The sequence below is a fragment of the Marmota flaviventris genome, chromosome 3 (genome assembly GCF_047511675.1).
Source record: "Marmota flaviventris isolate mMarFla1 chromosome 3, mMarFla1.hap1, whole genome shotgun sequence".
NCBI lineage: Eukaryota > Metazoa > Chordata > Mammalia > Rodentia > Sciuridae > Marmota > Marmota flaviventris.
Window position 1 is genome coordinate 19195265 of NC_092500.1, and position 23423 is coordinate 19218687.

General features: G+C 32.4%; 1 protein-coding gene across 1 annotated transcript in view; it reads left to right on the plus strand.

Annotated features, from left to right (window-relative positions):
• Positions 1 to 23423, plus strand: part of Nup37 (nucleoporin 37) — a 39591-nt gene that overhangs the window by 10943 nt on the left and 5225 nt on the right. Inside the window, exons 3-6 of the mRNA XM_027927974.2 lie at positions 599 to 723; positions 2338 to 2410; positions 4139 to 4233; positions 17807 to 17897. Coding sequence (XP_027783775.2) covers positions 599 to 723; positions 2338 to 2410; positions 4139 to 4233; positions 17807 to 17897 — 384 coding nt within the window. The remainder of the gene's footprint in view (positions 1 to 598; positions 724 to 2337; positions 2411 to 4138; positions 4234 to 17806; positions 17898 to 23423) is intronic.

Consider the following 23423-nt stretch of genomic DNA (forward strand, 5'->3'; position numbering starts at 1 on the left):
ATCTTTTTTTAAAAAATATTTATTTTTTAATTGGACACAATTTTGTTTATTTTTATGTGGTGGCTGAGGATTGAACCCCAGCGCCTCGAACATGCTAGGCGAGCGCTCTTCCTTCCGCTGAACCACAACACCAGCCCTATTATGGCACATTTTACATACCACATGAAAATCACTGACATTCATTATAATGACTTTGAAGCATTTTAAGGCCCCAAAATATCTAATCCAAACTTTATGTACATTTTTATATCATCAAATTGATAGTCCATGTATAATCATTCATTTATTTAGAATGTTCTGATTTTGAAAAACGTAACTTTTTTCTTGAACTTGTTATAAAATATGTTTACTATTAAAAGTAAAATGTTTCCTAGAATAAACCATAACACATTTACTGCTTGATTTTTGTTGTGTTAGGGATTTACTTTGTAAGGCCTAAACAACTTTGGTTTTGTTATGGCTTATTCTATAAATTAGTTTAACTCAGTCTCCAAAATATTTACATGGCCTCCTGATAAATTTTTTATTATAATGAAATTCAGAATATTTGTTTTATTTGTCCTCTAAACGTGTTAAAACATTTATTGTATATGCTTAGGAGGAGGAAGCAGATATTGAAGGAATTCAATATAAAACCCTTCGAACATTTCACCATGGAATCAGGGTTGATGGCATAGCTTGGAGCCCAGAGACTAGACTTGATTCATTGCCTACAGTAATCAAGTAAGTTTAAAGTTTCAAATGCAGTATTTAATAATGTTCTCTAATTATGTTAAATGATGACAAGTCTGATTGTAGAGACTGTTTCCTCCGTGCCCATTTTCCATGATTCTAGATGATTCCATATTTTGATATTGCTATTAATAAATTAGAATTATCATATTTATTTGTGATTTAAATATGCAGTTATGGCAGTGATGACTTAACCATGTGTTTGGTCCAAACTACAAGGATCTTTACATGAAATTCATATGAATAATTTGAAATCTTCACAGATTCTTCTCTTATTTTGCCACCTTAATTACTGAAAATCCAAAAACTTTCTGAAAAACTAAATTTAGTTGAGACAGTAATGCCTGCTAAAGCCGTCTGTACAAGGGCTTATATCTTGTGATCATTCCCTTCATTGCTCAGTGCATGTTTGCCTCCTTTTAATGAATTTGCTGCAATTCATCACTTTGGGGTTTTTTTTGTTTATTTATGATAAGCTATTCAAATCCTTTTTGGAACTATACAAATGTAAGTAATACAAAAAATATTAACCAGTCGTTAATTTTAAAGTTAATATTTTGGGACTGGAGGTATAGCCCAGTGCTAGAACACTTGTGCAGCATGCCCTGGGTTCAATCCCCATACTGCCAAAAAGTTAAAGAATATTTTCACAGCAACCTGATGACATAACTTTGTCCTTTCCAAATAAATTACATACTTCTCTTGTGAAAAATAACACATTAAAAATTTAGAAAATGCAGTAATATGAAAATAAAGAATCCATTTATACTTCCAGTTCACTGTTTTATACATAATTATGGGCAATTGTGATTAAACTTTAAGTAGCCTTCTTTACTTTATATTTTTTTCATAGTGTTCCAAAATAAGTACATTCGTAACTACATAGCAAGTAAGGTATGACTTGGCATCACTCTTAACCATCATTAACTTTTATCTTACATTTAAAAAGAAGCTCTTCTTGGACAGGGATTATAGCTCAGCGGTAGAGCACTTGCCTTGCAAATGTGAGGCACTGGGTTCAATCTTAATGCACCATAGTAAAAAAAAAGTGAATAAGATATTGTGTCCCATCTGCAACTTAAAAATATTTTTTAAAAAAAGCAGCTCTTGATAAATTCTCTTTAGCGTGTTATTATCTTGAGTTTATTTTCTTTCTCTTTCCTCGTTTTCTTTTTCGTGTTCCATTTGCTTGCTTTCCTTTCATAGTGGCTAGAAAATAAATTGTTCACCTTACTTTACTTACTTCTCTGAGGTTTCTGATTTAATTAAGAGATGGATTAAATGCTCCTAAAGTAGAAAAGATTCAAAGAAAAGTGGAGCAACACCAGGCATTCATGTATTGATTTATAATTGAAGAGACAAATCCAGATTGTGGTAACATTTTATGTGTTTTCAAAATAAAATATTTAATTTGCCTCCTATGTACTTTAATGGGCATATAATATTTCCTACAACAGAGCTATAACATTCTCCTTCCCATCCTCAGGAAAAGCATGATTATGAATTATAAAACATTCCAGTGACTTGGAGGGAGGGACAATAGGAAGGGAAGACTTTTACTTACAGAGGCTAAAAATGGATTTGTTTGGTTTTTTTTGCTTCCAGATTTTGTACTTCAGCTATTGATATGAAAATTAGATTATTTACTTCAGATCTTCAAGATAAAAATGAATATAAGGTATGTTGACAAGTATAATTCATAAATGTTCAGAGTTTACTTTAAAACATGTTATTATTTTTCTTTTAAATTATTTATCCTAATTTGAAATGAGTTTTTACGGTCATCTTCAAAGTTTGTGATTTAGGGTCTCATTTATTCTGTTATATATGGTAGTAACTAGGTTCTTAGTAATGACTGAAGATTCTAAATCTGATATCATTTAGTAGTAAAATATGAGGTAGAAACAGTAAATAAGAAAATGCCAAAATCATAGTCGGGTATAGTAAAAATAAAATGGATGCAAACATACTTGGAGTAAGAGTTGAACTCAAAGGAACAAATGGTAAGGGCAGCATAGCCCAGACAGGCTTACAAAGTGGTTAAGAGCTCAGACACAGGAGCCAAAACCCCTGCATTTCAAGCCCAGCTCTACAGTTTAGTAATGGTATAACCTTAGTTTAGTAATGGTGTAACCTTAGTCAAGTAATCTAATCTCTGTAAACTCTTACCCTAATCTCTAGGGAAAGGGTAATCATAGCATCTCCCTCATAGAATTATGAGCATTGCTTGAACTAATTCATGTAAAACGAATGGTACTTAATACATAATAACCCTATATACGTTTATATAGGGTTATATATATTACATTTTCTGGTAATGTAATAGCCCTCAGGATGGGTTGAAATTGTTATCACATTTTCTTATAAGAATGGTATTGCCTTCTTGACTTTCTAGCAAATTAAAAATATGTTATAAAGCAAAGGTAAACCTTTCTAATCATTTAGAGAGTAGTGAAAATTATGCTTTAAGCTGTGTGCAATAGGGATAATGTATGGTACAAATATTGGTTAATCTAAGGCTCTACCATGAATAACTAAATGTATAAATAGCACATAAAATTTTTACCTATTGAAAGTTAATATGCTCGTTACAATAAATATTAAACATTTAATGTGAATTTGTCTCAGAACAGAGGAGAAGTATTGGAGAAGTATTTGGAGGAGTTTGGTTTATTAATATTACACGGAAATGCTTTTTTTCCCCCTTTTTTATCATGCATTTCTATATAGTGAACAGATCAAATTCAAGTTTTTGGAAGGAAAGGAGAGAAGAAGGAAGAAAATCCATTGAGATATTCAAATATCTGGCAGGCTTATTTGGGACTTCAACTATAAAGATTTTGACATTGTCCTCCAGCTTACAACTTCCCATTTGTTCCTTCTATGGTCAGAAGGGGATTACTGTGTTGATTGTGACTTTGGGCTTATAATATTGTCTCCAGTGCTGGCAGTTACATTGAGCAAGAGAAGGAAAACATTTGAAGGTGAAGTTCATATTATGTATATTAAGCAATAAGTGTGCAAAGCACTAGATAACAAGGTAAAAGTTTAGAGGGACTCAATCCCAGTACCCCTAAAAGGTTTTTTAGCATGTGATAAATGAGAAAGGAGGTGAGACAAGGACAGGTACAGTAAAAAAAGTATGCATGTTTTTGGAAGAAATGCGTACGAGAAAAGTTAGACTAAGCTAATAAGCAGTGTATTGAATGACTAACTTCTTTCCAAGACAAACCTTCCCAAAAAGTGGGTGTATAAATCATTCTTTAAAAATAGCAGTTTGCCAAAGAAATATTTATAGAAAAAAGAAACATGCATTGAAATCTCTTGATGCAGAGAAGTAAATATATTTGATAGGAATATTGTAGATTATTTTCCTGTTTTCTTATTAAATTTCCCATTTTGTCAGGTATTAGAGGGTCATTCAGATTTCATTAATGGTTTGGCATTTGATCCCAAAGAAGGTCGAGAAATCGCAAGTGTGAGTGATGATCATACCTGCAGGTATGTGGCTTATGTTATAACCACATTTAAAAATTTTCCTTTTATTTTAATGAGAATATATATTTTAAAAATTAGATAGGGACTAGGGTTCTAGCTCTGTGGTGGAGTGCTTGCCTAGCAAGTGTGAGGCATTGGGTTCGCTCCTCAGCACCACATAAAAATAAATAGTTAAAAATTATTATGTCCATCTACAACTTAAAAAAATGTACATGCAGATGTGAAGTTTTGAAAAAAAATTAGACAAAGTTCAACATTTATATAAATTGCACAAATTATTATAAAAGAAACATTCTATTTAAATCAGAGATTTGGCACCAACATGATTTTCAAAATCTGTGAAGTCAGTTTTCATCCCAGTTAATGGAAACTTTCATTAACTTTGTGAATATCTTTCTGCCTCTTATTTTAGATGTACACTTTTGTAAAATTTAAATATACGTTAGATCCAATATTGGGCAAGATCAATAGAATAATAAAAGGCCATTATCATATTATGAAGTTATGTCACAGATCATGTTTAAATAAATGTATCATAATGAACTACAAATCTCAACTTGTTACATGAGACTCATGGAAAATTTGGTATTTTGACAAATTCAAAAGTCTTTATATAAGGTTTTCTGCAAATACATTTCAGTATCATGTTCTTCCATCCTACCCCCTAGTTTAGGATGGATGAGGTAGCTATAACATTTTAATAGTTCGTAAAGCTGGAGAATATCACAAAAACAAGCTGAAGAGCAAGTGTAGGAGGTGGAAATAAACTGAGAAGTCAGGAGTGAAATGAGACAGTCAGTCATTAGAGGAGTACCAATTTCTTCATTGGCTTTATCAATACTGTGATCAAAAGACACTGCTCTGCTGTTTTGCATAGTTTTAAATCATTGAAAAAGCTTTGTCAAAATCATTAATATTTATTAATTATTATATACATATTTTTAAAAACTATTAAATATCATTAATAGTGATGTAATTAATAGTGATATAATAGTAAAATTGCTGGCTACTTTTTTATAATTTTTTGTCTTTGTAGAGCTCACCTTTTTAAAGTTTCAGAATTATAGGCCATTATTCTTTATGTATGCACTGCCTGTTAAAATTTTTATGTGAGGGAGATGAAAGATTCATATGACATTAAAATTTTAGGTCCCAAGTATTTACAAAACCAAGTTTGTATAAAGACCTTAAAATGGCTCATTTTCAAGGTAATAAATCACTAGATATAAATATTGGCATTTCAGTTCTCTAAAACATGGATATTTCAAATCACAAGCATTTGGAATAATAAAACTTGAAAAGGGAGGAAATGGATGTATTTGCAAGCCAAGGAATAACCTGTGAATGGTGAATAGCAGCCAGGGATACATAGGAATACTCAGAGGTCTATGATTATTTTTTCTCTTATAGTAGATGTTTGAAGTTTTTTTATAAACTAGTAAATTTCTCCAAAAATCTTGGTGATTTCCAGCTTTTTTTTTTTATTAAACAATAAGAATTTTAAGTGTTATCACCTTTCATTATCATCATTTCATAAAAGAAAGGACATAATTCCTTTATAAAAATAAAGGGCTTAGCTTCAGAGTAGGTCCTTTAAATAAATTTATCTTTTTGAAAAACTATTTACATTGTGCCTGAGTGTCTGATTTTGCTAGATTATGGTTGATGGTGTTACTGTAGCAGGTATTCACACTCCTTACCCCCTCTAATGGAGGGAGATTTTCCTATCCCATTGGGCTTAACTTTGTGACTCATTTAGGACAGTGTGATGTTAGCAAGTGTGACACCAGCAGAAGCTTTAAATGTTTTACCTGGTTTGACTTGACCTCTTGTGCTCTATCATCTGCGGTAAGGTGAGCATGTCCTAGATAGCTAATGGCCCCAGAATGAGAAATACTAGAGCAGATATGGAACCATCTGGCATTATGAAACAGCTTCCCATAGACCCATGAGGGAAAAATTGTGCTTATTTTTGTAAGCCTCTGATATTTTGAAGTTGGTACACATCATCATTACAGTAGTAGCTGGGTAGCTAAATTTAGAATTTGTCAGTTTAGTCCACTAACCAGAAGTAAACAACAACTCTGACTGGCTAATAAAACTAAACAGTATGGACAGAATTAAATTAAAAAAAAAAAATACAACCACCAGAAGATGCAACTATGTAAAACAAGAAGTTAAAAGAATAGTGTCATGCATACTCTCACAGTTGTAAAGGAGAGAAATTCTAAAGGGATACACAATAATAGAAATACATTTCAGTACCACCATCTTCATTAACTCAAAGGATAGACTTGCCAAAGTACAAATAAGGACACTAGCACATGGAAAGTGTGTAATTTGGACAGAGGGAAGAGCCATTTACATCATGGGTATGACTTTTCACACTGACTAAAGTAATGCCAATCATACTCTGGGCCTTCATGTTGGTAGTAAAGGTACATTATTGAAATCCTTGTCTGATCTTAGTCAAAGCCTTTATCACCTTGGGAACAGATGATACCAGGCATAAAATAAATTAAAAATGAAAAAAAAAAAAAAAACCTGTGCTAAATCCATATAGAAGATCAATAAAGAAACAAAGGACTTCAACAACATAAAACTAGATGTAACAGACATACACTAAAACACTCGAAACATTTCCACCATTAGCATAATACACATTCTTCTCAAGTGCACATGGAGTTTTTTCAAGAATAAACCATATGTTAGGCCTTAAGACAATCATCAGTAAACTGAGAAAAATGTAAATCATATTAGACTGCAATGGAATAAAACTATAGAAATTAAGGAATACTGTAAAAATCTACAAATTCATGTTTATTAAATGTGGCACTCAAACATCTAGTGGGTCAAAGAAGGAAATACAATGCAAAACATTTTGAGATGAATAACAACGAAGTACAGTGTATAAAACTTATGAGATGCAGCAAAAGCAGTGCTGGGAAGGAAGTTTGTATCTGTGAACCTACATTAGAAAAGAAGGTCTCAAATCAGCAACCTAACTTTATACCTTAGAACTAAAAAAAAGGACAAACTAGCACCACAGCTAACAGAAGGAAGAAAATAAAGATCAGAGGATAGAGAACCAAAAAGTTGGTTCTCCAAAAAAATTCAACAGAATTAACAAGCTGTTGACTAAACAGAAGAAAAGAGAGAAAGTATACCCAACATATATAATCAGAAAAAAATGGGGATGTTGCTTTTCATATTGAAAAATATGAACAATTATATACCAACAAATTAGATAACTAAATGAAATAGACACATTCCCAGAAATAGAAAACTACCACAACTGCCTCAAGAAGAAAGAAAATCTGATTAGACCTATAACAAACAAAGGAGTTTGAATCTGTAAAAAAAAAAAAAAAAACTAAAACTCTCAACAGAGGACAAAATGCCTCACTTGTAATTTCCACCAAACATTTAAAAAATTAACACCAATCTTTTTCAAAAACTTTCAGAAAACAGGAGGGAACACATTGTAACTTATTCTGTGAGGCCAGCATTACTCAGATATCAAACCCTTAAGAAAGAAAAGAAAATACAGACCAGTATCCATTATAAATATACATGCAAAATCCTCACCAATGTCTAGCTAAAGTGAGGAAAATTTCTTAGAAGAAAATATAAGGACAAATCTTAAAGACCTTGGAGTTGACAATGGTTTCTTAAATACAACACCAAAAAACATATAAAACAAAAGAAAAATGCATAAATTCAACTTAATCAAAATTAAAAATCTTTGGGCATCAAAAGAGGCTGTGAGAGGGTGAAGAGATAATTTACAGGGTAGGAGAAAATATTTGTAAATCATAAATCTAGTAAGAGTGTTGTCAGATACATGAAAACTCTTATAATAATTCAACAATGAAAAGACAAACAACCCAGTTTAAATGTGGAGAAGGTACTTGAATAGACAGTTCTACAAAGAAGTTATACAAATGCTATTCAATACATGAAAAAGTGCTAAATGTCATTGATTATTAGGGAAATGCAAATCAAAACCACAGACATTCACTAAAATAGCTATGATTTAAAAATGGGACAATAACAGGTGTTTAGGAAAATGTGAAGGAATTGGATACTTTACTGGAATCATTATAAAATGGTACAGTGCAACTATTATAGAAGATAATTTTGCAGTTTCTCAAAAAGTTAAGTGTTGAATTATCATGTGTCCCAGCAATTCTACCCCTAAGTATATACCCAAAAGATTTCCGGAAATGTGTTCAAATAAAAATTTGTAAAGGGATATTTCTGTCAATACTATTCTCAAAAGATGAAAATAGCTCAAATGTGTGGATTTATCAGTGGATAAATGGGTAAACAAAATGTGGTATATCCATATACCGGAATATATTCATGAACGGAATGAAGTATTGATACATGCTACAACTTGAATGAACCTTAGAAATATTATATTAACTGAAATAAGCGAGACCAAAAGGCCACATTTTCTGTGATTCTATTGGGATAATGAATATGTTGTGGAACTACATAGTAGACAACACTGTAAATGTACCAAGTGCCCTTGTGTTATGTATTTTTAAAAATGTGAATTTTGTAGTACAACACATTTTTTAATGCTAGGCTTTAATATGTAAAATATTATAGTTTCATCAAAAGAATATTTTATTGTGGCACATATATAACAAAAGAGACTACAGCATAGCACAGTCTTACGATATAGTCTTAACATCTGTACTATAAAGGGCAGAGAAAAAATGTCTCTGACCCAGTGTCTCTTTTAAAAGTAATTTTTGAAATTACTTCACTATTTTGATCTATGCACATTTTCTAATGTTTGATTTGACATTTCTAAGAGAGAGATAATACTATAATTAGTTAGTAGATTGGTGGCCTTAGTAACACCATTTTAAAACAGCCTATTTCCTGAGTAGATTCATGAAATACATGTATTTTGTTTGAAAATTGGCATTCTGAATCACACAGAATAAAAATTCACACTGTGAACTAAGGTGCTACTGATAATATGAAATATTATTATGGTAGAAGATTGGTTAAGTTTTTATCAGATTCCTCCTAGTTTTAATCTATGATCTGTGCAATATTTATGAAAATTGAGTTCTCAAATTAGCCTATTGAGAACAATATATAGTTAAAAAAAAATTAAAGTGCCTTAATTATATTTTTATAGAATAAATAAACACATGTTTATAGAATAACAGTGTTAAAACTACATATGTCTGCATACTGAAATAGTCTTTGTTCCTCTTTATAATGAATAGGATTGCATATCAGAAAATAACAGGAAATTTTAAGGCAAAGGCAAGACTACCAAGTGCATGGTCCAGGGATATTATTGGCATAGAGTATAGTGTAAATAGTGCCATCTGGAGTTCTACAGCATCATAGCCCTGAGCAAACTGCAGTATTACAATAAAGGCTTGTGTTAATAGAACAAGTTAAATAGGCTTAAGAGAAAAAGGAAATAGCATAGCAAAACAATCTATAGGATGTTAAGTTGAAAAACAGAAGGAAAATATTGCAAATCATCAGTTCGTATGTGTATAGTATCAAATAATTCAGTGTTTTGCCAAGGAACAAAGTATTGAAAAACATTGCAGAAAATTTATCTTCTCTCTTGAAATGTTCCCACCTTTTATGAGTTTCTAAAGCTTAGTCTGTCATTTGAAAGTTATATAATTATTAGTATTGGTGACTCTTAGCCACTGCCTGCCCTGTGGCATCCCAATCATTAGGACAACCAAAAATGCCACTTAACTTGTTGAGAACCACTGATATATTATTTTTATGGCACTATTTTGAGCATTTAAAATAATGCTACAAAATCATAAATCCATGAATCTGGGTAAAGGAATGAATACAACTATGTATGTGTCATAGTATCTTTATAAAAGTGTTATTACCAAAAAAAAAAAAAAGCATCTAACAGATGTGTTTAACAAAAGAAATTCCCCAATAAATTGTGGGATTACTAGCCATTCAGGATCTTGTATGAACATATATACACACAAATATGTATGTGTACATACATTGGGTTGTATAAATACTGGTTTGATCTGTGTGTATTATGTGTGCTCTTCTATGCAATTGCACAGGAAGATATAAATACTGATATTCATAGTTATGACCCAGTATCATCAAAAGGAAGTAACAATCATTACAATATTTTAGAGGTAAAAAAATGTACATATTCATTTAGGTAGATTTATTGTCTCCTGCTTCCAAAAGAAGGTAAAAGTGGTATTTAAATATTTTAATGGGTTAAGCTTATTATTTAAAAAACTCACAGAACATCTCATTCCCAGTTAATGCCAAATAGCAGATGTTCTTTTATATCAGAAACAGTACCATTCTGTAAGAACAAGTCAGATCAACAAGTATTTATTAAACACATTCAGTAGAGTCAACATTTAGTACTTTGGGGGATACAAAAGAAACATACGACCCAGTACTCACTATATCTACAAAGGATGTCAGAAGTAAATCCATTTTCTGTTCCTCCTTACCCTTTAATAATCTTTTAAGATATTAGATTAAAAATTTATGGCAAAGGAAAATTGACTTCTAGAAACTAGGAATATTTTAGTATAAGACTAGTGAATTAGAGACACATAAGGTACCATTCCTTTCGTCTGTAAAACATGAAATAATTGTAAATGCCATGTTCTAGCTAGGATCATTTTTTTTTTTAAAGAATGGGAGAAGGGATAGGATATAAGAAATAAAGAATAACTTTGTTTTGTTTTTAGGAATATAATCACACTACTGAATAAGGGAATACTAAATTACCTAAGCTAGTCACTAAGCCAGTAGTATAGGGTTATAAGAGGAAAAATGTTAGAAGAGGGAAAACAATGTTTATCAAATGTCTTTTGTGTGCCACATGGTGAGTTCTTGCCATATCACCTTTGTCTTGATACATTGGAGAGTCTTGTAAGATCCCTAATTAGAGTGCAGTAGTCTTTCTCCCCCACCCCAGTTGGGATCACAAAATATGTGATATATTTAAAAACAGTCCTGGTGGGAAGCAGACAAAAGGGGACTGAAGATAGGCCAATGAACTATTCTTGGGAGGTAATCCACGTTTAGGAGCACATAAACCATGCCTAAATAATTCCAGATACGAAGTGAAATCAGGATAATTCCTATTATTCATTATAAGGTTATGGTTAAATCAGGAAATAAAGTTCCCTGCTTATCTTCTAAAATTCCCCCTAATTTTTAGAATATGTTTAATCAAGAGTAATTGTTGTATAAGTTTAGCAGAGCTTTGAGAATGGAGTAAAATTGATAGTTTGTGTTGTTTGATAGTACTCCCAATAAATAGAAGTTAAGGATTCTGTGTATAAAAAAAAATACTGTCTGAAAATAATAAAACCTTGTGATCATAGTTTCAGACCTTTTTTATTCAATGAATAAAACCAAATGTTAATGAAAGATTATTATATCCTAAAAATCAATAAAGTGATTAAAGAATTTTCTAAAATTTTGCATGATGATGTACTGCTAACACAATTCTGTGGTATTCAACACTTTGTTCTTTCTCATGTGCCCTTCTAGATGAAATACAAAACCAGTATTTAATAAAGTCTTTTACCAAACCAGTGATTACAGTAATTTCAGCTTGCCTTATGTGGCCCTCATGTGGTTACATTAAGTGAATTATATAAATGGGAGTCATGTACAAATACTTTTCAGGTTTACTTTGAAATCCTTTAATGTACATAATGAGGACTACTTTGCCTTATCTATAGTTTTCGTATTTAGCATGTAGTCAAATTTTAAATTGTAAAGTTTTGTCGAAACTTTTGTTGGACATCATGAAATTCTCATATTTCCTAGATAGTATAGGGGTATTTGTATTAAGGATTGTGTCAGTTAAAGAACTTACAAGTCCTACTCTGAACTCCTTAAAGATGAAATTATATATGATCTGTTTGAAAACTACCATATGGTATTTCTTTGCAGTTGAGTTTAATTCTGATGAATGTGACAAAATTTATCACAATTCCCTTCCTTGAAAAATCTACCTATTAAGTTTTTAAATGAGATGTTAATTCTGCTATGGGGTATCTTCCGTTTCTCACTTCTGGGATATTAAACTTGTAGTTTCTGCTTAGTTTCTCTTTTTAGTTCTTATTCAGAAGTTAGTAAAATAATCTATTAATGCTTCTAGCAAACTGTCACTACTACTTGCTCAGTAGACTTGAGTACTTAAAAACAATAGGAGTCAATTAGTCTTATTTTCTAAATATATTTGAAGCAGTGATCCTTACTAAAGTATCTTTTATAAAACTCCTACTTCAAGCTATCGTGCCATTTTGGTTTTGCTCCCTTTTAAAGCTTTTGTCTTTCAAGGTTCTTCATAGTCTGAGCCATTACTAACAAAGATTATTCACCACTCTAACCTACCAAACCCACTATCAAGATTTGTCAATCTAATCCCTGGATTGGGGCCTTTAGTTGGAAGATTCCCTACCTTTGAACTTCTTTTGTGCTTAAACAGTTATTTCAGCAATAAATTATTTATTACTTGCTTTATTTACCTTTCTAGTTGTGTGTTTACTTACTAAAGAAATATGCCATGGCTTAACTTTTTTTTTTCAATCATCTACATCATAAGTATCTTGGTTACTGATTACTTGGAAATGAGAGAGAAAATCCTCATTTTGCTATCACAAACTCAGTGAAAAATGTGTTTCTTGTTTAGGATACACAGGAGGTCCCATTCTTGCACTCAGGGATATTGTAAAGTGCCTCTAACTACATCTCTGTAGTATTACTTTTGTTCTTGTTTTCTAATTTAATTATTCAGTTCACTGATTCATATGATCTAGTCATGTCTTTTAGAAAGATTGTGGTGTATTCTTTGCTTTACCCTTTACAGAGGGCCAAATGGATACAGATGTGTCATTTAATCTCATCCATTCCTTCTTTTGTCTGTGCTGTCAAAAACATTTGGTAGAAGAAACTTCCTTCTACAATGAACTCCCTAGGAGACAATGAGCTGCCAATTAAAAATGGAGAACAAAAAGAATAGAGCATTACCCAGGAAATTTCCTTTTGAATTCTCAAACAGAATATCAACCTCTGCTAATTGTCCATTTAAAAGTCTTTTGAGAATATCTAAGATATCCCAATATGCCAACACCAAATTTATAGTACCTTTTTATTAATTAAATGGGCAATTGTATCTGGGTACTATATGGTAGGGATACTTAATGAAGTTCTGCTGAAAAGCACTGGGTCTGAAATGAGGAAATAATTTTAGCAATAAACTACTAAAAGTAAAGTAAGTATAATTCATAACTTAGACCCAGTTAACTCTTCATCCATCCTTTTTATGACTAACAAGAACAGTTCTATTTAGGACTACAGTGATGGTGAGAGGGAAGATGTTTGTTATAATTACAGTTCAAATTGGGTCAAAACTGTAGTTTATTTCACTTGAGAGTAATACTGTACCAGTGCCTTTTGATTCACTGGGTCTGACTTCTTAATGTATTAACAGATGACCTTTACCTTAGAAGCTTTTCTTTTGCAAACAGTTAAATATGTATACATGTGTATTTCATATAGCTCCTAATTTTTTGGCCCAGGTAATTTAACCTGGTAACATTTATGCCATACTTCTATAAGTAGTCCATTGTCGTTTCATATATTTGTTTATTAAGAAGACAATGAGCCCTTAAAATTAATTTTTTTAGTAATTTTATTATTATAAAAAAATTCTTGCTAAATAAATTTGGCAATACTAAAACCTGAATTTCCAAATTTTAAATTTGTTTTCCTGTTATGGTAGAAGCCCTTTTTTTTTTTTTTTTTTTTTTTCCTTTAATGATCTAGACCAGTATTTCTTAGAAAACCAAAAAGTCAGTAAACTCAGGAAATCATTTTGAAAGTTTGCCTACCTGTCTTATTCAGATATACAACATATATATGAAAAAAACATTTGCCAATCTTTTTATATTGGGCCCAAGCTTTTTTCTTAGGTTATGAGTCATTGATTGGCATTGGATTCTTATTCTACATGAGCAACAACCATAATACAATGTCTACAATGAATACAACATTTACAAAAGTAGTCTTAATTCAGAATACATCTGAATTTTGAAGATTTTTTTGTTGTTATTTAAGTTTTTGTAACTGTCTCACATACCTAATTTAAGAGGGTCTTTTTTCCCTTTTAGAAATAGCCTTATTTGCCAATAACTTCATCAAAAGAGCTCTGTCATTTTCACGTTTTATCCATTTATATAATAACAATTATATAATTACAACAATAAGACTTTACATCATATATATAAACAATGGTTTGCTAGGGGAAAAAAAACCCATATTCCCTCTTGGTAAGCATACAAGAAATACATAAGTGGGAACATTAAGAAATTGCTTTCTCTTTTTCTTCATTTCTACAGAGGGAGAAAGGAAGAATCTGTCACAAGGAAATCCATTTATAGAGCTTCTGTATATTGTATTCACTACCTTTTAAAACTTACATAAATATATACATACATAGATATATAAAAAGAACAATATAAAATGCAAGAATTATAAAATAAGGCCAACTGAAAAGCTGTGCTTTTTGCCATTCTGACAGTATTTAATCAGAAATAAGAGAAAGTTTTAGCTTTTTTCCATTGGTAATTAAAAACGAACAATGAAAGAAAGTATGAGGTACAGCTAATTTGGAAAACTGTTCAGTGATACCTGAAGAACATATTTGTAAACTATGGTCCAGCAATTCCGTGCCTAGGTATGTACCTAGCAGGTATGTGTATGTAACGGGGGTGGTATATGTATATCTATACTCAATAAAATTGGACCATGTACAAAAGGTTTATAGTGGCATTTTTGGTAATGACCAAAAATTGGAAACAACCTAAATATCTGTCAGCAGTACAATGAATAAATATGCTGTGGTATACTTAAATAATGGAATACTGTATAATTGAGTTGTTAAGTCTTATTTCTCTTTTTGATAGATGAGAATGAAGAGATTACAACATGCAACAAAGTTTGCAAATCTCATAAAACCTAATGACCAAAAAAATATGTAACATATGATTGTAAAATACAGACAAAAGTAAGCTATGGTGTTAGTAGAAGTTAGGATAGCAGTGTTAGTAGTCAGCTCTTCTGTGAAAAAGCAAGGAAATGTGATGGGAACACAAGGCAACTTTTGGAATTCTGGAAATACTCTGTGGTCTCATTGAGTGTATTCAGTTTTAATTATATACCTAAGATTTGTATACTTTTATTACACATAATATATTTTTTTAAAAAGCAAAAGATGGGGCTGGGGATGTGGCTCAAGCGGTAGCGCGCTCGTCTGGCATGCGTGCGGCCCGGGTTCGATCCTCAGCACCACATACCAACAAAGATGTTGTGTCCGCCGAAAACTAAAAAATAAATATTAAAAAAATTAAAAAAAAAAAAAAACTTTAAAAAAAAATAAAATAAAAAAGCAAAAGCAATGTGACTTTATCTGATGAAACTAATGTGGACTATATGAACCATGTAGTAAAGACAAAGAAAAATGAGTTGAGTTCCATAAAAGGATTTGAGAAGGGCTTAATTTTATAATTTATCAAAAAAGGAAATAGGCCTTAACAACCTAAATTATACCATCTGTAGCTAATTTGGTTAGGATAACTTATTTCAGCCCAATTTGTTGTATTTTGCATACTTAGTTACTTAAGTTTGCAACCACTGAGAATTATTGAATAAGCATATAAATATGAACCATAAATCATTTTATCCTAGTCCCCTAAAAATTAATCTGGATCATTCTCTTTAAACCTTCCTTGTGTTCAAGTCAGTTTTTTAAAAAAAATTAGGTTCTATTCAGGATAAAATACTGTTTTAAATTTTGGCTTATTGGAATATACTTAATTAGTTGACAATTTTATATAATATCTCAACCTAGATTTTCTATCCCTTTTCTTTCCTTCATTTGAAAATGTTGAAAAAAATCATAAAAATGTCTGGTATGTATTTCCTCAATTTATATAGTAGCCAACAAAAAAATCAAATATATATTAGAATAAGATCAAAAGAATGGATGTTTTAAACCATCTTCTCATGGGATTCACTGAATTTGGAAGGAATATTTATGCTGTTTCAATAATGGCAAAATATATGCAAGCCCAGTGCTATATTATGCAAATGAAAATAGAGAAGAAAGAAATATTCAATTGCCATAATTAATAATCTCATTCATTGTGGGAAGTGAAACTCAATTGTATAAACCGTTGGTAAATGTGATTCCCCTCTTCGATCAAATTGTAATTGTCTCCCTTGTGTAGTAAATGCAGATGAAAAGTGTTGATTTAGCAAAAGAAAAGTGTATGCTTCAAATATTTAATCAAGTAGATAATCATAAAAAATGTTAGTTTATATGCAACTATGATACTCTGTAATTTCTACAAGGAAGAAAAATATTTGAAATAATGTCATTTAACACAGAGTCGCATTGTCTAATAAATATATCTACATTCTTTGAAATAAAATTTAACTCTATGCATAGGATATATTCCTGAAATTTTTTGAAATTGTTTTCATCCTAAAGAGAGAGAAACTATAAAAACCAGAAGAAAATGAACCCACGAACCCAGGGTCTTAAGCATGCTAAGCACAGAATCCACTGGTCTATGCCCCAGTCCCTGAAGTGTTCAGTTCTCAAAGACCATAATTCTGTGGGCACTTTGCCAGCCACCTACTAATTTCTATCTTTGCATGCTAATCTCTTCCAGTACCATATAATAGTGGCTGAGTAAGAAGACTTAAGTTGACATAAAAAGTCTGGGTGGGGAATAGCAGTTCTCAGAACAAAGTACCATACCTGAGATTATGGGGTCTTAATTCCCCACTGTAGGTGGGAATGCCATTGAGATGGAGATCCATGTCAGAGAGTAACCTGGTCCTTGTTACCATGGATTTGTAACTAATGAGGACAAAAAGAGTAGGAGGAACAAAGTGCCCAGTCTTCAACACACCTTTAATCTAGTAGCTATCAAGTCCAGCTACCTTTGGGAGAGAACACTGAAGAAGTGAGTCAGATTGGAAACTGTATAACATAGGAAGTATCCTCTGGTTGGAAACCCAAATGTACATGGCATAAGCAATTCCATCTGTGGAAAATGATTATGCCTCTAAATGCACATCACCACTTTATATTAGCTTCTTTATATGTTATTTTGAAAATGAAAGTGCTGGGTAGGGGATGGGAGGTTAAGCATTCCTGGTTAATTGAAGTGACTACTAGGTGAAAATGTACCCTGATAATTTACCTAGAAGCTTCAATATTTTGCCATAAGGTAAAGAGTATAATTGAAAAACAAATTATTGTGTTGCTATCTTATATTAATTAAAAAATGTGTGTCTCTTTGTTTCATGATTTTAGTAAAACTAAATTCTTCATACCACTTTTCATACTTTCTAATAGCAGTGTTAATTGTCTTTTAAAATAATTACAAGTGTTTATCATAATTTGTAGTAAGAGCTTTGAATAAATTTATGGAAATTTGATTTTACTAGTAATTTATCAAGAATATTTAACATTATACTCTTATTCTTTTATTAGGATTTGGAACTTGGAAGGAGCACAGACAGCTCATTTTGTTCTTCATTCCCCTGGAATGAGTGTGTGCTGGCATCCTGAAGAAAATTTTAAGGTTATTATTTATAACTTAGCTTTAATCAGCTGAAAAGACATATAAGATACAATACATATACCCATAGAAGAGAAAAATCAATGGCTTCCCATCTCAGAAACTCTAATTGGCATGAGTACATTTGGATTAGTCTAGATATCTGTACTTTAAAAGTTTATCTAAAATTGTTAGTTTTAGTTTGACAGCCATCATCCACAAATGGCATTTATTCAGAGTACACTTTTCCTGACGTGTAGCAGATTTAGTCTAAAAACTTATACCCAGACGATCTAGTAGCATTGTGAAGTTAATAAAGGAAAAAGGACAGGCACAGTGGCACCTGCCCATAAGCCCAGCATCTCCAAAGGCTGAGGCAGGATTGTGAGTTTGAGCCAGCCTCAGCAATTTAGTAAGGCCCACAGCAACTCAGAGAGGCCCTGTCTCAAAATAAACAATAAAAAGGGCTGGTTATATAACTCAGTGGTAAAGCGACCCTAGTTCAATCCCCAATACCAAAAATAAAAAGATAAAAAAGGCACATCCAAGCTTGTGAGCCATAACATATAAACAGGAAGCATCAGTGACTTCAGGCAGATTTTCCCTGGTTACAGTGATGTTCAATTTCTATTCGGAGTACAGCTTCCTAAAAATACTAAAGATACACTAAGAGATCTGATTATCAATTGGTCTTAACTCTCATTTCATCGGGAAAACAGGAGCCATTCAGTAAGAGTTGTTATTGATGGCTCATGCCTGTAATTTCAGCAGTTCAGGAGGCTGAGGCAGGAGGATAGTGATTTGAAAGCCAGCCTCACTGAGGACCTAAGCAACTCAGTGAGACCCTGTCTCTAAATAAGATATAAATAGGGGCTAAGGGTATAGCTCAATGGCTAAGCACCCCTAGGTTCAATCCCCAGCACCAAAAAAAAGTTATGTTGTTGGCCAATATTTTCTATTTAACATCACTACATTTATTATATCTGAGTAGAATCCAAGAAGTTTCAGCTTTCTTAAAAGTAATCTTTCAGCTGTTCTCTGGGGTTCATTCCTGTCCCTTAGGCATCCTATTTTCACAGCCCTCTAATGTCTTTATACACTTTCTCCATTCTGTAATATCCTTAAGTTTGCACAAAACGATAAATTTGACTGACCATGGCAAACAAATAATGCTCAAGCGCACTGGGCCCTCAGCTAGCATTTCATTTACTTTTCATGGTACTCTTATGAGTCTCAGATGATCCCCATTTCACAGATAAGGAAACCAAGGTTCAGAGAAGTTAAATAAATTTGCCCAGAGTCTCATCACTGGTAAGTGAAAGAATTGGCATTTGAACCCAAGCAACTCAACTCAATAGTTTTTGCTGTTGATGATTGCAGTCTTCCATATTTCCTTTAAATTTTAAACTTTTACATCTTTTAAATTTTAAACTTTTACATCTTTTATTTCTAAATGTTTGAATCTATTGCCCATAACTTTTAACTTGGGTTCTGTTTTCCTGTCTCTTGGTCCAACCACTGTCTCATTCACTGTCTCATTCACTTCTTTCAGAAATTACCACTGATATTTTCAACACATAAAATGTCCTTTTCCTTAATTCTTAATCCCAAGGCAGCTTTTTCCACCATGGACCACCTCTGTCTTGAAAGCCCTAGCTGCACTACCCTAGTCCTCTTGAGTAACTTTGCATGTATCTTTTTCTTTTTATACCGTCATCTTTTTTTTTTCCCCTATGTATTTGTGAGTTGTCCCAAGGATTAGTTTCCACTGATACTATACCCTCTTGTAATAGGGGGTAATAAAAGGAATAAGTTTCCTTCTTTTTTTTTTCTTTTCTTTCTTTTTTGACTTTTAAGGAAGAAATACATGTAAATACAGCATCACAGATAATAAGTATTAGAATTTTTAAAAATCTATTTAGTAGACTACTAACATAAAGAACAAATAATCAAATCTTCTCACAGCTTTCAGAGAAGAGATAAGCCCCAGACTGTGTCGGTGTGTTCTTTGACCCTGGGATTCCTTGGAAATTTGTTTCAGGCCTATTAGATCTTTTTATGAGAATTATGCTCTGGATATATGTATGAACAAAATGTTCTAATTTATTCATGTTAGATGCTTAAGTATTATTTCTGAATCCAGGTCCTAAATTTTGTTTTATGCCTATATTTCTTCCCTAGAGCCGTGAGTCTACTTAAAACAAAGATTCTACCAAAATGTTAATACTGCTATGTTTAACTACAATAAACTACTTTTTTAAAAAAAAAAAATGACCTAAATGAGAAGTAAGAAAATTTATTACAACATCTATCTCCAAACGTGTAAATTAATGCTGAATTTGTTAATATTTCAGATCACTTTCTTCCATATGCTTTATTTTTCTTCTAAAGATCATTAAAATTCCTTTTATATTTAATGTTTCTATGATTTCCTAATGTTTAGAAGTCCCTGCTCCAAATCACATTAATTCACAAACCTAAAGTCATATTTAATTCTTTCCTTCCCTCAACAAACATTTCCATGCCTTCATGTCCTAACTCTACGTGTTCCTTCATGTCACTAACTCTTTTTGTTCCTTTCTTCCTTAAGATGCATCTTCCTTTTCCTGTTCTCTCAGTTAGCTTCCATCAGGCATTGATTGTTTCTGAGGTCTCTGACTCTCTACTCTTTGAAAATCCTTCCTTCTTTTTGGTTAATATTGTTAAAATAGCAGATTCACATATCACTCCTAAACTTAGAAGCTTAGAATACAGAAAAGTGTCACAGAGAATTGGTTTAGAGTGTGGACTTTTGTGTTAACTGCCTGAAGTCAAGTTCAAGCCTGCCACTCAGTAGTTGTTTAAACTCTCTCATTTACTGCCTTCATTTCCTCAACTTATAAAATACTTTTTTATAGCATCACTAAATGAGTTAACATTTCTAAAATCCTTTTGAAAGTACATAGTAAGCAATCAAATGTTGAAGGTATTTTTACAGCTACAACAATCCAGTGCTTTCCAGTGGCCTACCATGTCAGATCAAACACAGAATTTTTATTCTCTTATGCTTGATCTTGATGGAAAAAAAACAAAAGAGAAGAGAGTTGGGTCTCTGATTACCTGTCTCATAGAATTCTTAGAAAAAAATCACATGGGATATAAACTGCATAAAAGAGCCATATAATCTGGAAATCACAAAATACATATAGTAAAATGGAAATTTTATTGAGATTGAGGCTCATGTCTTTTATCTTTGACTTCTGTTGAAATTAACAGTGTTTACATGTATATTTGTATAAAGTTGATCCTCATTCACAGATTTTGTATTTATAAATTAATATACTTATTAAAATGTATTTGTAACCACAAAATCAGTATTCCTAGCACTTTTGAAATCACAGACATGTGCAGAGCAGCAAAAACATTGAAACATCTAATGTGCACATTCCCACATAAGGTCAGACAAGGTGGCACTGCCTTCTTAGTCCTCGTAATATAAATACATGTCTTTTCCAAGGTCTGCCAGTGGCACATTTTTTATATCTTTGTGCTTTTTGTTGTTAATTTTACTGTGTAAAATGGCCCCAAAACACAGTACTGAAATGCTATCTAGTGTTCCTAAGTACAAGGCTGTGCTATGCCTTATAGAGAAAATATATGTGTAGATAAGCTGTTTTCAGGAATAAGTTATAGTGTTTTTGCTTATGAGGTCTATGTTAATGAATCAATGTACTTTACATAAGGTGACTTTAAACAGAAACACAAAGGTATGTGTGCATTGACCAGTTATGAAAAATGATCTTTGGAGCTTCCAAGAATCTAACCCTATATTTACCCTAGGAACAGTTGTTCAAAATTTGCTAATTCAGTGTTTGCAGCCACTTTAGAGCACCTAACTCCCACAAGTAATGAGAGTCAACTGTATATATAAATAAAGTAGATGTTCAATGGAGGACTGTTAGAAGAGTAATGGAATGTCGGCCAAAACCCCTGAGCTAGAGATGGCCTATCTTGTTAGAAGTAGTAACAACATTTTATGCTATTTTGTGATACAAGTCCAATCACATTTTAGCCATATAGTAATTTTTTGAGTCTGATATAATTGTCCCCCATTTTATGGGTGAGAAAGAAGTAGATTTCAGGTCTTTCATCAGATTGTGGCAGAGACTAGGAGTTTTCATGCCAGTTTCCACATTCTTTCCAGTCTACCACTGTTAGTTCACACCTTCAGTGATGTTCTTATCTTAATATAATCAGAATTTAAACAGCATTCTTAAAAAGAAAGAACTTCAGAGAATTTTATAGAGCACTTTCTTTGGGCATCAACAGCTCATATACTTAGATAGGCACAGCATTCTCTTAATTTGTGCATTTGATAAGTCACAGATTAAAAACACTGATTATTGAATATCTTTTTTTTTTAATTTTTTATTGTTGGTTATTCAAAACATTACATAGTTCTTGATATATCATATTTCACCCTTTGATTCAAGTGGGTTATGAGCTCCCATTTTTACCCCATATACAGATTGCAGAATCACATCAGTTACCCATCCATTGATTTACATATTGCCATACTAGTGTCTGTTGTGTTCTGCTGCCTTTCCTATCCTCTACTATCCCCCCTCCCCTCCCCTCCCCTCCCCTCCCCTCCCCTCTTCTCTCTCTGCCCCCTCTACTGTCATTCATTTGTCCCCCTTGTATTATTTTTCCCTTTCCCCTTTCTTCCTCTTGTATGTACTTTTGTATAACCCTGAGGGTCTCCTTCCATTTCCATGCAATTTCCCTTCTCTCTCCCTTTCCCTCCCACCTCTCATCCCTGTTTAATGTTAATCTTCTTCTCATGCTCTTTGACCCTACTCTGTTCTTAGTTACTCTCCTTATATCAAAGAAGACATTTGGCATTTGTTTTTTAGGGATTGGCTAGCTTCACTTAGCATAATCTGCTCTAATGCCATCCATTTCCCTGCAAATTCTATGATTTTGTCATTTTTTAATGCAGAGTAATACTCCATTGTGTATAAATGCCACATTTTTTTTTTTATCCATTCGTCTATTGAAGGGCATCTAGGTTGGTTCCACAGTCTTGCTATTGTGAATTGTGCTGCTATGAACATCGATGTAGCAGTGTCCCTGTAGCATGCTCTTTTTAGGTCTTTAGGGAATAGACCGAGAAGGGGAATAGCTGGGTCAAATGGTGGTTCCATTCCCAGCTTTCCAAGAAATCTCCATACTGCTTTCCAAATTGGCTGCACCAATTTGCAGTCCCACCAGCAATGTACAAGTGTACCCTTTTCCCCACATCCTCGCCAGCACTTGTTGTTGTTTGACTTCATAATGGCTGCCAATCTTACTGGAGTGAGATGGTATCTTAGGGTGGTTTTGATTTGCATTTCTCTGACTGCTAGAGATGGTGAGCATTTTTTCATGTACTTGTTGATTGATTATATGTCCTCCTCTGAGAAGTGTCTGTTCAGGTCCTTGGCCCATTTGTTGATTGGGTTGTTTGTTATTTTATTGTCTAATTTTTTGAGTTCTTTGTATACTCTGGATATTAGGGCTCTATCTGAA